Here is a 17,055-nt window from a genome sequence, read left to right as displayed (position 1 = left end):
GGGAGGCTGAAGCAGGTGGATCACCTGAGGTCAGGAGTTCGAGACCAGCCTGGCCAACAGGGTGAAATCCCATCTCTACTAAAAATAAAAAAAATTAGTCAGGCATTGTGGTGCATGCCTGTAATCCCAGCTACTCAGGAGGCTGAGACAGGAGGATCACTTGAACCCAAGAGGTGGAGGTTGCAGTGAGCCGAGATTGTAACACTGCACTCCAGCTTGGGTGACAGAGCAAGACTCCATCTCAGAAAAAGAAAATAAAGAAAATTCTCCCATGGACAGAGTCTGCCATCATTCTAACTTGTCTTATCCTGGGTTTTCTTTCAAATAGAGTCTCGAGAAAAAAAGTTAACACTTTATTAGGAAATTCAATGCCAGGGAAGCAGGGATGATAGAAAAGAGAAAGGAGGCAGAGAAGAAGGAGAGTCAAAAATGAAGTAGTGTGTTACTAGACTGATTATCTTACCTAACTGACCATCACTTGGTGTCAGGAGCAACTGACTGCTGGCTCTTACAGGAAGTCTTCTAAAAACTGTGTGAACTACTGTGTATTGTGGCAGTTTATCCAGGAAGGGAGGGAAGAGTAGGAAAGAAGAAGAGTTATCCACTGGCTCCTTTCTCCCTTTGGTGGAGTCTCCCTTTAGAGGGCTAATATCTCCATACTTCTGAATTGTCCAGATATGGGCACTGAGCAAGTCCCATTGTGTCTCATGTCTCATTGGCAACAAGAAAACCCAATCAGAAGCAGGGAGGCATGAGACATGGTGATATGGTTTGGCTCTATGTCCCCACCCAAATCTCATCTAAGATTGTAATTCTCACCTGTCAAGGGAGAGACCCAGTAGCAGGTGAGTGGATCATGGGGATCAGTTTCCCCCATGCTGTTCTTATGATAGTCAGTGATTTCTCACAAGAGCTGATGGTTTTATAATGGGCTCTTCCCACTTCACTCACCACTCTCCCTCACCTGCTGCCATGTAAGATGTGCCTCTTCCCTTCTACCATGATTATAAGTTTTCCTGAGGCCTCCCCAGCCCTGTGGAACTCTGAGTCAATTAAACCTCTTTTCTTAATAAATTACCCAGTCTCAGGTATGTCTTTATAGCAGTGTGAAACCAGGCTAATACACATGGCATGAGATGAAGACCACTGGGTTGTGCTTTCAGAAAGTTGGTTGCCACCTCAGCTGGGACAGATCCCAGGGCCACGAGCTGGGAGACAGGAGAGCCAAGATGGTCTGATACACTAACACCACAACTACTAACATTTTTATAAAGTAACTTGTTCCCGTGCATGTATGTTTTGATGGTTGTAATTATAACACACACGGGAATGTAGTATTTTGCCCAACGTAATGCCCCCAGCTATTTGTAGGTTGCTACACTGTTTGTAATTCTCGCTGTTGATAGCTGCATAGTTGCACCGGCACAGCCATTGACCCACTCTAATGCTGTGTCAAATTGGCAGTCTATTGGCAGTCAGACATGTGAGGCACAATAGGCTTCACTCTAACACCAAATTCACTTAGCTGTGTAGAAGGATACAAGCAGGAATTATATTAGGCACAACAGCCTCATCTCTGCAGGAGGTTGCTACCAAAGGATACAATTTCAGCAACTATCCAAGAGTACAACTTCATTTGCTTCCTTGTCTGTCAAGTGTGGTATGTATGGGTAGCAAGAAATCAGAGCCAAGATGCACAGAGGTCACCTTGACACAAGCCTCAGCCTCAGTGTCTTGCCAATATTTTGCGACTATTTTGGTCGCACATGCCCAAGGCCACATGCCAACTCACAGGCCTCCAGTAGGGAACAGTCCTACAGTCAGGAATTTCCTAGTGGACAAGACAGTCATCATCTTTTGCATTTACCTTAACTCTGTAGTTTCCAAGGAAACCACACTTCAAGGTCATTTTTTTTCTCCAAGTACTCTGAACCAGGACTAATGTTAACCCATTCTTTACGGTAATATTCCATCAAGTTGATTGATCATATTTACTTAACAGTTGCCCCTTTGCTAGAATTTTTATCTGTTGGCACCCGGTAAATAGTTACCAAACTAATATTCACTCCTCTGAGCAAGATTTGTGTGCCTAGTCTAGCCATGAGCTTCACAAAATTCATTATTAACATCATGGCAGATTAGATCAAGGTAGCGGTGGCCTCCTCCAGCCACATGGGCCTGAGCAGAGGCCATGCTTACTCCTGGCAGGCCTTGCCCCAGCTGCCTGGATATATTTCATGACTAGACTCTTTATAAATATCTCAGAGCTCTGTGTAACAAAATAAGTACCTCTAATTGAAGCAAACATGACCTCGAAAAGAGAAAATGTGATACAATGTGAAGTCATAAAAATGCTGTAAGTTTGGGCCCATTCAAGGAAACAATCTCTTAGAAGATTCAAAATTGTAAAAGAACATTTTTAAGTCTCCCCTTTAACTCCCTGAAGGAGTTCCAGGTGAGTCTGTCGGGGGTGGACTTGGGTTGACGTTCCTTAGAAGAGCTGTGTGTCAGGAATTAACCAATTGTGCATAGCAAAGAATGGAGGGATAATGAGAGAGTGGTTAACACCTACCAGGCCAACCTTTGGAATCACTCATAACCTCCATGATCTATTATTAAGTGAAACTACACAAGCTATGGATTGAACATATACATTTGCCTTTGTTCTCAGAAACTCCACTAAATAGGCAGAAGGGATAAAACACTAAAAATGGCACAAACCCACAAGGACAAAGATGGGGGCAGGAGACAAGAGCAGAGAGATGGGTTCATACAATTTTGGAATCTGTAAAATTACACTGATCTATCTTTAGCTCCCCCTTGCCAAAAATAAAAAGTAAAATTGGAATCTGGAAACAAATGGCTAAACTTCCAGTTGACTTATCAAGTGTGCCAGAGGAAAAAGTCACCAGGTGTGATGGCACACGCCTGTAGTCCCAGCTACTTGGGAGTCTGAGGTAGGAGAATCACTTGAACCCAGGAGAGGGAGGTTGCAGTGAGCCGAGATTGTGCCGCTGCCTTTCAGACTGGGTGATAGAGCCAGACCTTGTCTCAAAAAAAAAAATGGCTTAAATTGTATATTTTATGTTTTATATATTTTACCTCAAAAAATAATTTAAGAAAAGGGCATATGTGGTAAATTCAGACACATTTTCTTACATCCTGAAGAATCTTATGTAAACTGCTTTCCCAGGCCAGTGAATCTCCTTCCTGCAGCCAGGTGGGCGATCATGACATTGCAGTGGAAACTTATCGTTAGAATGGCTTGAGAGGACCTGGTCCGGCTAGGCACAGAGCTGGGTCCGCTGTTGCTCTGCTTCTTCCCCAGCTTCCATGCCCAGCCCTGTCCCTGCCCCCATTCCACATTCTCTCCATGCCACTGGGGTCTTTCCCTCCTACTTCTCTTTTTACCCAACGTTCATCTCTTCTGGTAGCTCCACCTCTCCTCACATCCAATCCCCAGCCCCAAATCAAAATTAGTTCAGGCCGAGGTACCACGACCCAGATATGAAATTGTATTCTGCTTTGCTTGCAATTCAACCTCCCTGCATAGGTTTCACTCCATATACTCATGATGCAAAGATGAATGTTTGGGTTGGGAGTTTTAGCTAGAACCAAGGGTGCAAATCCCATGGGCAATGCCTCCCTCATTCCCGTTCCTCTCTAAGCACATGCTTCATTCCATTCACCTTTTCTGCCGTCTGGTTTTCACTCATTCTACTTGGCAGGAAATGTGGCCACCAACAACACCCAAGTTTTCAAATTTCAGCCTTAGATGGAATCTCTTGCTGGGTCTCAATTCAAATTCCCAAGGAAGTGACTGATTGGCCCAGCTTGATGCAGGGACCTTCCCTAGACCAGTCATGTGTGGCCAGGTGGCTGGGTCCCATGGCACCAACATAGGTTCCTAGAGCCCAATGCTGTAGCCATGTGGTGAGAGGCATCAGGCCATTCTCAAACTTGTGAAAAAGGAGCACGTTCTGCAGAGAACCTAACAGTAAATTCAGTCAGATTCAATCCCACACAACCTATAGTATAGAGTCTTTCTAAACTCACATCTCCAAATTATTAGTGCCTTTATTCTATGACTCCTTCAAAAAGGTTTCTGGTTATTGAGATGTTTCCATTCTTGACCACAGTGGGGGTGGAGGTGTTCTACTGGTGTTTCCTTGGGAGTCGTGGGGAGGACTTCTGACTCTCTGTTCACCTTCTCTTTCAGTGTTCCACTTCCTGTGGAGGTGGCTTTCAGAAGAGGACTGTCCAATGTGTGCCCTCAGAGGACAATAAAACTGAAGACCAAGACCGATGCCTGTGTGATCACAAACCCAGACCTCCAGAATTCAAAAAATGCAACCAGCAGGCCTGCAAGAAAAGTGCCGGTGAGTGAATGTGTTTGCTCGGGGAGAAAGAGATCTTTGCACAAGTGTCATCCTGCGTGACACAACTTGTAGATAGCTTTACATTTCTTTTACTGAACAGAAAATCTTAATGTTAAAGAGGTCAGCCAGTAACCCTGGGAACAAGTTATCTGATCTTGTGAGGTTTGAATCCTAACTTCTCGAGAGAGTATCTCATCCATTTTTCTTTTTTTATTATTATTATTTATTGACTATCATAAAATACCATTTTCTCTCTCTAAGCTTGTTCACACTGATGTCATCCAATCCAACATGGATGAGAATTACTTCTGTGCTTTCTTTTTTTTTTTTTTTTTTTTTTGAGACGGAGTCTTGCTCTTTCACCCAGGCTGGAGTGCAGTGGCGTGATCTCGGCTCACTGCAAGCTCCACCTCCCGGGTTCACGCCATTCTCCTGCCTCAGCCTCTCCGAGTAGCTGGGACTACAGGCGCCCGCCACCACGCCCGGCTAATTTTTTGTATTTTTAGTAGAGACGGGGTTTCACCGTGGTCTCGATCTCCTGACCTCGTGATCCGCCCGCCTCGGCCTCCCAAAGTGCTGGGATTACAAGCGTGAGCCACCGCGCCCGGCCTCTGTGCTTTCAAAGATGTCTTGAGAGATATCCAAGCCTTTCTCAGGAACCCAGTCAAGTGTGAAATAGTCCTCTCTATAAATCTGGTACCACTGTGTTAGGCCAGGTCTCCCAGAAGCAGGCTCTGGGGTGAAAGTGTGTGTGCAAGGGATTCATTAAGTAAGTATTTCCAGGGAAGATCATTAAGGGAGTGGAGGAAGCTGGATGGAAAATGGAGGAGACACAGCCAGGGTGCCTTCTCAGGAACCTGAGTCCTAGCTTCAGCCTGGTCCTCCAGGCAGCTCCAGAGCACAAGTTATACCCCCAAGTTGTCCACTCCTGAGCCAGTAAGCTGTACGTTCACACTCCCACGCTCTTCAGCCATTGGCCAAGGGCTACCCCAGGAGAAGTGAATTTGCAGGAGGCTCTCTGCATGAGAGACAAAGGAGCTCCTATAGGTTGGGTAGGTTCAGCTATGACCTATAATGTCCATTCCACTGATTGTTTGGGCTTCACTGACATGTAAAATTTCTAAATTAAATTAAAAACAGAGAAGTGAGTACATTCAGGAGCTCATTAAAAGAAAAATTTGATAGCCCTTTGTGCCAGGAGAAAGGAGAGAAAGGCTAATGCCCATAATTTTGACTTGGGCAGCTGAGTAGATGAAGCTACCATGCACTGAGAGAGGAAGCCCAACAGGAGCTTTGGGAAAGAGGGAAGGTAGTGAGTTCTGTTTGGGACATGTTAAGGAGTCTGTGAATTATCTAGGTAGGGGTGTCCTGTGATTGGTTTGCTCTACAGGTATGGAGGCCAGGAGAGAGATCTGGTCTGGAAATACTGATAAAAATGCACTGAGCAAGGAAATGCTTTAGGTGTGATTATCACAGGAAGCTTCTTACTGACTTGCACTTAAGGGTGGCTTTCATTGGCCTTACTTGAAATTCCAGAAGAAACCACCTATAGCTCATTTTCAGAGGTGTTATTCATGTCTTCCAGACTCTTGCTTCTCAAAATATGGTCCCTGGACAAGCTGAATTGGCATCTCCTGGGAGTTTGAGGCTCTCAGGCCTCACTCTAGACCTACTGAATTAGAATCTTCATTTAACAAGATCCCTGGTGATTCACATGCACATCAAAGTTTGAGAAGCACGTTGTTCTAGACCAAGGGACCAATTTGAGACTCTATTCCTTTCATTTCATTTCATCACCTTCTATGGTACCATACTTTAAGTAGTTGAGGCTATACAATCCCTTCTATGTTGTGTTACTTTTTATATAACTGAAGCAGCAACTTACTCTTGGTTGATCATGCCTAGTGTTAGGGCTTGTTATTTTGAATTATATGTAGGTTGTCTTCAACTGTCCTATTGCTGGACAATAAAATCTTCAATAATCAAAACAGGGTTAAATGCATAGATGGTAGTTTTCATCTTGAAATCTCACACAGAATAAATGGCGACCAATAGTTGGCTGGCAATTGATGTGCTTAACAGTGAATTCCACTCACTGACAATTATCAGGGCCACAAAAGTTAATTACTAGCTTCTTTTGAAGGCAGAGCCATGCCTACTCACATAGAAGGAAAATGAAAGAAGAGTTGTAAGAAATCCCTTGATTTAAGAAACCAGCCACCCACCCTGACCCCTATAATTCTCTAAAATTCTTTGAAAATATTCATTCAATGCCCAGATTCTTGTCAATCAGCTTTCACAATAAACATAACATACTCTTAATTATATTTTATAATATCAGGTATGAATTCATATAAGGTTTAGTTTCCTCCAAGTCATTTTACTTCTTTTAGAAACCATCTGAAGTTTTAATGACTTAAAATCTAAATTGGAATTATTATTTCCACATTAGTGCCTACAAAACCCTTTCCACGTATCTACATGGAAAAAAAATCAAGAAAATTCATTTACCAAGTATCAGCTTTATTCTCAGCATTATATTCATATTGATTAAAAAACAAAAGCAAAACCCTTAAGCCTACCATTCCTGGGGTTGTTTTGCTGTTGCTGCTGCTATTGTTTTTAATTTGAGAAGGGGTAGAAAAGGCCAAAAAAAAAGAAAACAGAAACAGTACTTAGATCCAATGTTGATACAAATGAACATTTGAGTCAGTAAATTTTCTAGTAAAGAATATGCTGCCAGATGAATAGGATCTCATTCATTCACTTATTCAACAAAATATTATTGATCACAAGATGTGTCAGAGAAGTGCTAAGAGCTGAGGAGAAAGACATGAGTAAAATACAGTTCTTGGCTTCAAGAAGCCCAAAGTCATGGAAGCTGTATTTGTCAACAACATTGAAATTGTTTTTCAAGCTTCTTTGGTGAACAAAATATTATCCCCTGATAACACAGCTGGCAACAAAGATACAGGCGTATAACTGTCCCTTTAAATTTCCAAATGTGGTTTCTGTTGAACCAGTAGAGGCAAATTGGGATCTCCCCTCCAAGTTGCCCATAATTATAAGCATTGTGTGTACTTTGGAAGTGGAATCCAATTGACTGATGAACACAACAAGCCTTCATTGTTTCACAGCAATAGGGAGAACTGATGTAATTGAGCCTTGTCATCATGTTGGGCTCACGGTCATTGTCTAAATGAGTTGCTACATATAGTTCTGGAACACAGACTGCCAATATAGGCCACTTTCATCCTCCACTATTCCTTCCAGTCCCCCACTCTCAAAAAGTGGGGCCCCAGGACCTAGCATGTATCCAGGCTCCAAGGACTATTGAAAAGCAAGGCTCTTGATCTCATGGTTTCCAAGAACATGTGAGGATTCTAGGCTTGGTTGAGTCTCTTTCAGTCATTTAGGTGTTGACCTAACCTGACAAGTGGGCCTCCTGTGTTGAGCAAAAGAAGATGTTCTGGGCAGAGAAGACCTATTCATGTGATCTTCTCCTGCCCCATCACCAGTACAAGAGATTCATTCTCTCAGAGACAAAGCTTGGGAGCTATTGAGACAACATTCATTTTCCAGCAGCACCATCTATGTACCAGCTGTGTGATACTGGGTCAATTGCTAAGCTTCTCTGGAACCCTCAGTTATTAAAAGAATAGGTGCACCCACATCTATTGATTTCTGCGATAATCAAATGGTATAGTATATATCAAACATTGCCTAGTATGTGGTAAATGCTTAATAATTTGTATCTGTGTTTTTTCTACTTTCATGGAGGAAGGGGTGTATTAGCTTCCTGGGCTACAAGCACACATATTCATGCTGCCATAACAAACTATAATAAACTAGGTGACTAAAGACAACAGAAATCTATTCTCTCAGAGTTCTGGAGGCTAGAAATCCAAAATCAAGGTATTGGTAGGGCCCACAGCCATTCTCCCGGCTTCTGGCGGTTGCTGGCCATCACTGGCATTCCTTGGCTTACAGAAACGGAATTCCAGTCTCTGCCTCCATTACCACATGGCTGTCTTTCCCCTCTGTGTCTGTGTCTCAGCACGGCTTTTCCTCCTCTGTATGTGTGTCTCTGTGTCTCTTCTCCTCTTTTTATAAGGACACCACTCAGGTTGGATGAAGGGCCCACCCTAGTTCAGAGTGACCTCATCTTAATTGACATCATTATTCTATCTGCCAAGATCTTATTTCCAAATCAGATCACATTCACAGATACAAAGCGTGAGGACTTCCACTCTGGGGTATGTTTCAAAGGATACAGTTCAACCCACAACCTTTGGGGGGCCTTCTAGAGGTCATTTTTATAATGGCAGATACCTTTGGCCCTTAGCAGAAGAGGCTCATGCTCAATTTACAGAGCAGGTCAAGAGAGAGTACGGTGCCATTTCCAAGTGTGTAATACAATAATGCCTATTTGGAGATGGAGACAGAGGGGACTCATGTGGGTCAGCACTGCCAGAAGAAGCTTTGTGGAATGGTGGCTGTCAGCTGAGCCTCCACCCTTCCTCTGTCCTTCTCCTCCTGGGCAGCAGCCCTAGAGCACTCACAGACACAGCGACGAGACTGTGGGGCAAAGAGCCGCCCCACCTGTGCCCTCTCCAGCCTCCATCCACAGAGACTTCAGGAGAGGCTGGCTAAGAAACTGGGGCAGCTTTGTGATGCTTGGACTACCCTGCCAGGGGGCTTCCCAGAGCCTGGGAAGGAAGCCTTGCCTTGTTCCAATCAGCAGCGCACACAATGCATGGCCCAGGTCCCGTGAACAACACCCGCTGCTCTGCTGGAATGAGGGAGAAGAGCTCGAAGGGATATTCCACAAGAGACATGCTTGGTCAAAACATGTACTCTCTGAAGTTGAATTTTGAGGAGAAAATCTGAAACAAAAAGAAAAACAAGGCCAGGCACAGTGACTCACACCTGTAATCCTAGCACTTTGGGAGGCCGAGGCAGGCAGATCATTCGAGGTCAGGAGTTCAAGACCAGCCTGACCAACATGGTGAAACCCCGTCTCTACTAAATATACAAAAAAAAAAAAAAAATCAGCTGGGCGTGGTGGCACATGCCTGTAGTCTCAATTACTCAGGAGGCTGAGGCAGGAGAATTGCTTGAACCTGGGAGGCAGAGGTTGCAGTGAGCCGAGATTGTGCCACTGCACTCCAGCCTAGGAGACAGAGGGAACCGTCTCAAAATACAAAAACATGTACTGTCTCTGAAACTCCCAAGGGTGTCAGGCAATTTCCTGTGGGGTTTTAAGAGAGACAGGGTTTTTATAAGAGGCTTAAAGAAGAGGACTAAAGAAGGAAAGATGAAGACTCAGATTTTGGATTCTAGGAGCATTATATGTTACCAATTCCTAACGGCACTTAAAACTTCAGCACCAAACGGAACTCTGGAAGCTAACAGAAGACATTCATTTCTTCACAAAAATAAGGCACAGTTAAGAGAATAAGGAGTTTTTAGGAGATAAAAAGAATTTTTTGCCTTTATGATCTAAAGGTGAAAAAAGCATAAAGATGTAAAGATACTGTTGCAAATTTGGGGTGGAGAGGCTATTATTTCCATTTCTACTTTTCCTGACTGTTCCCTTTACGAAGGACAGCGGCCTGTTTATGAAAGTGCTTTTCTTCAGAACTATGAAAATATTTTCTCTGTAAAGGAGAAAGAAAGACGAGAGCTCCAAGAAGTACCTAAGGCAAGCTTAAAACAATTTCACTTTCTAGAAAAAAAAAATCTAATTGAATTCCTTACAGACCCGGAAGCTGTGGACCAGTGCCATCTGAGAACCACCCGTACAAGTGTGTGGGGGTGGTCCCTGAGCAACCCACTCTCGTTCCCTGACTCATGTATGGGAAAAGCAAGGCCAAGAAAATTAAAGGACACCCTTGCCCAGAGCTAGTTAGAGGAGAACAAGGGTTAGAACTCAGGTGACTAATTGTATACTTACTCTGGGAATTATTTGTACATGTCTTCTTCCTTCATCTCCGTGGTAAAGTTCTGCAGGGCGGGGATCACAGTTTATGTCTGTATCCCTCACTCACTCCAGAAGCATTGGTTATTATTCTTTTTTCTTTTTTTTTGAGACGGAGTTTCACTCTTGTTGCCCAGGCTGGAGTGCAATGGCACGATCTCGGCTCACTGCAACCTCCACCTTCCGGTTTCAAATGATTCTCCTGCCTCAGCCTCCTGAGTAGCTGGGATTACAGGCGCCCGCCACTGCACCCAGCTACTTTTTGTATTTTTAGTAGAGACGGGGTTTCACCATGTTGGCCAAGCTAGTCTCGAATTCCTGACCTCGTGATCTGCCCACCTCAGCCTCCCAAAGTGCTGGGATTACAGCGTGAGCCCCCATGCCCAGCCCGGAAGCATTGGTTATTTCGCTGACTGGTTGTTGGCTTGACACTCTGAACAGTATGAGATTGATTAGAGCATGAGCTCTAGAGTTAAGACTGCCTGTGTTCAGATCTGGCCATGCCATTTATCAGCTGGACAACCTTATACAAGTTCTTCACTACTTGAGGCCTTACTTTCGTCATTTGTGAAATGGAAAAAATACTTGTCTGCTAGTAGCACTGTAAAGATTAAATGTAGTGAAGCATAGAAGACACTGCATTCAACTATTTCCATAGCAATACTGCATAGCAAAGCACCCTGACACTCAGGGGTTTAAAACTACAGTCATGTATTTTTTTCTTTTTTTTAACTTCAGTAGTTTTGGGGGTACCAAAGTAGTTGTGGGGGATAACCAAAACTCACATTCCTCAGTGGCGATTTCTGAGATTTTAGTGCACCCGTCACCCAAGCAGTGTATACTATACCCAATATGTAGTCTTTTATTCCTTACCACCCCCAAGTTTCCTCCCTGGGCCCCCTAAGTCCATTATATCATTCTTATGCGTCTGAGTCCTCATAGCTTAGCTCCCACTTATAAATGAGAACATATATTTGGTTTTCCATTCCTAAAGTTACTTCACTTAGAATAATGGCCTCCAGTTGCTGCAAAAGACATTATTTCATTCCTTTTTTTTTTTTTTTTGGTTGAGTAGTATTCCCTGGGGTATATATACCACATTTTCCTGTATCCACTCATTGGTTAATGGGCCCTTAGTTGGTTCTATATCTTTGCAATTGTGAATTGTGCTGCTATAAACATGCATGTGTGTGTGTCTTTTTCATATAATGCACAGTCATGTATTTTTTGCAGAGCATCTATAGGTCGACCAAGGTTCAGGTGATTGAGCTTGGCTTTGGTTGGCCTTGGCTACTAACTGTAGGTTGAGTATAGGTCTGACCCATGTGTCTCTTATCACACTTGGTGGCTGCACAAGCCAGGTTCTTCTTATGGTGACAGCAGAAGCTCATCAGGGAAGGCTTGTCCTCGTGCACATTCCAAGTCACTGCAGACATTGTGTCTACTAGCATCCCATTGTCTAAAGCAAGTCACAGAGCTGAACCCAAAGGCAAGTAGTTGGGAAGGATTCTCCACCCACCAGGCAGCCATGGCAAGGTGGGAATTTTCTGTATAACACAATTACATGGGAGAGAAGAATTGTGACTGATAATTCAGTTTAGCATAAACACTCTGCACAGTGTCTGATACATAATAAACATTCAGTAGATACCACCTATTATGAATTGTTATGGCTCCTTTCTTGGTAGACATGTAAAGTCTTACATTAATAGAAGTTGTGCTTGTATATCTACAAAGGATAATCTCTGAACTTTTTTCTTATTCTTTTTCTCCTTCCACAGATTTACTTTGCACCAAGGACAAGCTGTCAGCCAGTTTCTGCCAGACACTGAAAGCCATGAAGAAATGTTCTGTGCCCACTGTGAGGGCTGAGTGCTGCTTCTCATGTCCCCAGACACACATCACACACACCCAAAGGCAAAGAAGGCAACGGTTGCTCCAAAAGCCAAAAGAACTCTAAGCCCACAAGGAAGCCGGCTTCCACCAGACTGCAGCAGCCTGCTGACCGTGACATGCTTTAGCCCTGGGAGCTGCTTCGTTGAGGTTTTGCTTCATATATTTCAGGTTCAGCTTTGGGTCATAATGAAACAAAATCCACTGTGTTCCTCTAGCCACAGAATGTCCCTCACAGGAGGCCTAGGCTGCCGTACTTGCTGCTCCCTGATCGGAAGGTGAAATAGCTAGGAGAATCAGGCAGCACCTGGTATCGGCTCCTGGGAAAGGTGCCAGGTTAGACAGATTTGTGAAATATTGTATTTTTGTTCTCCCTTAAAGATAAAAACAAAGAGACCAGCTTTTTCCCTGACTACCTCAACAGTATCAGGCACCACTTACCCAGGGCACAAATAATCTTCTTAATTTATCTTGATGAATACCTTTCTTTTTTTTTCTTTCCTCCCTGCCTGGGGCAGCTGCTATTTAAAATGTCACAGTGGAGCTTTAGGAACATTCCTTTAATTCATCCAGGCAGAGGATTGCTTTCTTCACCCCATGTTCAACTAGGGCAGGAAGAGAAAGTGCTGGTTACATCCCTCAGTCTCTTCCTCCATCCCAGTAGGGCTCCGTATCTGGGCTACTTAGAGTCTCCTGCCAACCTCGAGACACTAGACTAAGAGGAAACAGGCATAAGAAACACAGCCTAAGGGGTTTAGGTCACTTACACAGAAAACACTCTGGCTTGAAGAGCATTTCTATGAAAACTCGTAAAAAGCAAATGAGCAGAAATCAATTTCTTACTATTATAGAAAAGGAACTGTGGGCCTTTATTCTTCCCACTTTCCTGGCAAATACACTCTCCTTCGCAGAAGGGAAAATGAGTCTTCCTGGCTGACTTCCTCCCTTCCTCCAGTCCCTACAGGAGGCCTGAGCTCAGGTCCCACCATCATCTTGCTGCAGGGGGTGTATACGCAAAGACCACTATGACCAGCTCTAGGGCTGCCACCTGTCCTCACCTCTCCTCAGGTTGGAAAATGGAGGCTCCATATTAAAATATTTCAAAGAACCAGGTAAACTGTACTAAGTACAAGAACATAGTGCAAACTTCTAATATAGAGAAAAAACATTTCTAAAAAGTAAGGTAAAGAGGATCTACTCCTCAGTGTACCCAATATTTAGTTAGTCTTAAAGGTCTTTTACTTTGGGGAGAACAGGTGAATCAGGGAGTCCAAAGAAACTGAAATGAAAGTTAGAATGCTTGTTCTGGATGTTCCTACCTCCCACCAGAAGTCAAAGTAGGCTTGGTCTCAAATTCAGAGCAAATTTCTAGACAAAGTGATTTCTAAGGGAAGGTACTTACATGAACTGAACCCAGAGAAAGAGGGTAAGTGGGTGGGTGGAGGGGCATAAGCATCAAATGGAAGAAGATATCAGAACCAATTCTTGACAGGGAGAAAGGCAAGGATGTGGCCTTCATGAGATGGGCAGCATATTTTCTGACTCATGCACAGATACACTTAATACTCCTCATGGAACACAATGTCCCATGTCTCTCTTTACCTATCCGTTCAGCAGAATGGTGCTATTTAAAAAATGGTGCTAATATCTAGATGGTGGCAGAACTAATGTAAACATAGATAGGCACACAAATGGGTAAGTGTATGTGAAACTCTCCGTATACATATTCTGTTAAACATGTAATGGTGTTGCTGACCAATGCCAGTTTTATTGCTTGGGTACCTTGAATTTAAGATTTAATATTATGTGCTTTTTATTTTTTTCCAAGCCATTAACATGTATTACTCTCATGAATTCCTGTGGAAAATAAAACAGTGGGACTGGGATGAAATGCAAGATAGACCAGAAACAGGAGGAAAGTACAAATGTTTACCTAAAGCCAGAGAATTTATTTCTAGATGATAATTACATTATTGTATTCTCTGCCTTTAAACATAAACATTGCTGGCCGATAGCAATCTATGGTGAATAATGGTTTTCGAGGAGAGGAGATACTTAAATTGTTAGTGACATGAGTGGAGGAGAATCTGATATTTACTAATGAGGCAGTTTGCAAAGACTGTCCCTGAAGTGTAGTGTAGGCTTTCAGGGGGATTCATTTAGTAAGCTAGATTGATTTAACCTGGTACTGTACTAGCATAGGATCAAATACGTGTCATCAGAGACCTGGGTATGACCAGGCTTACAAAACTCAGGAACAAACTCAGATTCCTACTGACCTCAACCAAGGAAAGTAGGCCAAATTTCTCCATATACGAAATGGACCACGTTACTTACAACTCGCGTGGTGGAGAAGATGGTAGACATGTGGAGAGAGTTTGGCCGGGTGCTCCATTCTAGGTCTTTTCCAGTTTCTCAAAGGCAGAACATTGGCTCCTAATTATTTGCCATGGATATTTGCTTCCTATACTGGAGCTATGTTGTAAGACAGCTGTGTCATGTCCATCATTCTTGACTCCAGAATGAAGACAGGGCTTGCTGTTTGCTGTCCTGTTGGTATCATTTGTTGCCTTGGCGATCACTCAGTGATGAGTCGTCAGTATTTTGACATGTCCCAGTGCTTGCTGTACAAGAGGGGACTCAGATCAACAGGAAGACTCTGAAGGCAGGAACCTGCATGGTATGTTACATCTTTGATACTTGGGTGCTGACACGAAGCAGAGTTGTTGGTTTACTTTATCTAGGCCCTTCTTTCTTCTCACCTGGATCAAGCAACTGAGAAGTGTATCAGGAGACACTGGATACATATCTCTATGAAATAGAGAGGGCCATCGCAGGGCCTGGTACTTCACTACATTAACGTTCTAAAACCCAGTTTGGTTTACATTGTCTTTCACAGTAGTATATTTAGCTCTTCTCTGGAAAGTTGTGGGTTAATATAATTCTTAAACATAAAAATGTAATTAAACACACCACGAGAGAACAATATTCCAGGAGACTTAATAGTGATTACTTTCTTCAATCAGGAAATCGTTTCAGTGCCTCCTTGGTAGGAATGCTTTGTTTTGTGATGGGTTTTCTTAAAGAAGAGCACACCTCCGTCCAATCTCCTGAGACAGCCACGTCTCCACTGACATCCCACTGTGATGCTTTCAGATAGTCAGTGAATGTTTCTGATAACCTTCATCCAGTATCTGAAACACAATGTGAGGGATTATAGTGTTTTAGATAATAACATCACATTTAGTTGACTAAAATCTTCCAAGCTCTGAAAGCTGCACACTGCTACTCCAGAGACTGCAGGTCTTAGTTCTTCTCCTTTCTGACTTCAAGATGAATCTCTGGGACGATGTATCTGGTGCTTGGTCCACAGTGATTCACTTTTGAAGGAGAGGCCGCATGACATGAACTGCCTGGTGTTACAACCTAGCTAACATTTGATGCTACTCCTGTTGCCTGTACCGCTTATTCAAGTATTATTCTAAGTTATGTTACTAAAAAACATGGTGGGTAAAGCACAATCCTACCCATCATTGTCCTCCAAAATAATTATATGACATACACGGCCCAGCCCATTGCCCTCCCTGCATCTCTGTGCTGCTTTGCCATTTCCCCTTCTACCCAGCCTCCTCAAGGGGTACCTTGGTGGGTATTTCAGTACTTAAAACCAGACTGTAATCATAGCCTCCCTTTGTGTGGCATCAATAAATGGCCAAACTCATTGATGTTTCTGTGTGATTCTTTTACCCCTGCTGTGAGACTCCCACCACCCACCAGTGTTACTACAGACTTTAGCAGCCTGGGAAAGGATGCTGTCAATTCTTTCCTCCCACACTCATTCCAGATTCCCTCCTACCCTACTGCTAGACCAGTACATCATCAAATGAGTCACATCCCAGGTGAGCCGGTCTCTTCTCATGAATGTGCAACAACTGCCACAGTCCACCATCTGATAATCTGAAGTGATGCCTAAAATTCCCCAAAACACTGAATTCAACATATTCATGCTGCTCACAGCATAACCTACTCCTTCATCTATCTAAAGTGTAGGCTTAACGCTTAAGAGAAAATGACCCATCTCGAGGAATTTGCTTTGGGAATTCAGTCCTTATTCAAAGATGGGTGCACAGCTCAGTAAATGCAACTAGCAAAAGCAGAATTTGTACATATAGCGATAGAGTCTATTCACATGGAATAAACAAAACCATAGAGGTAGGGAGGAGCCAGGCCTCTCCAGCTGATCCCTGGGATGTTTGAGGGCATGAATAGGAATAGTAGGAAATGTAGTTTTGGTCAAGAAGGCATCGCAGAGAGCCATGGATGCCTCCCTGATTATACCTTAAAAATTATTCTATCTGTGACTATGAGATCTTTCTGATAGTGAAAAGCCCAGCTCAAATGCTACTTCCCCTGGGACACCTACCCTGACCCTGCCAGAAAGACAGGGTCTGTTTTCCATTATGCTCTGCTCCCACTATACTGGGTACATTTTCCACTAGAAAAGTAGCTCTTAATCGAGGGTGATTTTGTTCCCCAGGGGGTCTTTAACAATGTCTGGAGACATTTTTGGTTTTCACAACTGGGCAGTGGGGGAGGGAGGGAGTGCTACTGGCATCCAGTGAACAGAGGCCCAGAATGTTGCCAAACATTCTATGGAACGACATTCCCTCAACAACAAAGAATTGTCTGGCTCATAATGTCAATAGTTCCAAAGTCGAAAAACCCTGCACTAAAACAATTATCACCTTGTAGCGAGTAGTAGGGGACCTTGGTTGAGTAAAACCAAGCTTTCACTAAAATTCA

At 43.4% G+C, this 17,055-nt stretch overlaps 1 protein-coding gene across 2 annotated transcripts in view; it reads left to right on the top strand.

The window, feature by feature from the left end:
- Positions 1 to 15,973, top strand: part of ADAMTS12 (ADAM metallopeptidase with thrombospondin type 1 motif 12) — a 349,097-nt gene extending 333,124 nt beyond the window's left edge. For both annotated transcript variants that reach the window (XM_012501615.2, XM_012501616.2), the window contains 2 exons: positions 4,220 to 4,379; positions 12,141 to 15,973. In XM_012501615.2, the coding sequence (XP_012357069.2) occupies positions 4,220 to 4,379; positions 12,141 to 12,319 (339 nt within the window). In that variant the 3' untranslated portion in view covers positions 12,320 to 15,973. The remainder of the gene's footprint in view (positions 1 to 4,219; positions 4,380 to 12,140) is intronic.
- The last annotated feature ends 1,082 nt before the right edge of the window (positions 15,974 to 17,055 follow it).

The sequence above is a fragment of the Nomascus leucogenys genome, chromosome 6 (genome assembly GCF_006542625.1).
Source record: "Nomascus leucogenys isolate Asia chromosome 6, Asia_NLE_v1, whole genome shotgun sequence".
Classification (NCBI taxonomy): Eukaryota; Metazoa; Chordata; class Mammalia; order Primates; family Hylobatidae; genus Nomascus; species Nomascus leucogenys.
The sequence above is the reverse complement of the archived record's forward strand: the minus strand, read 5'-3'. Positions and strand labels throughout refer to the sequence as shown.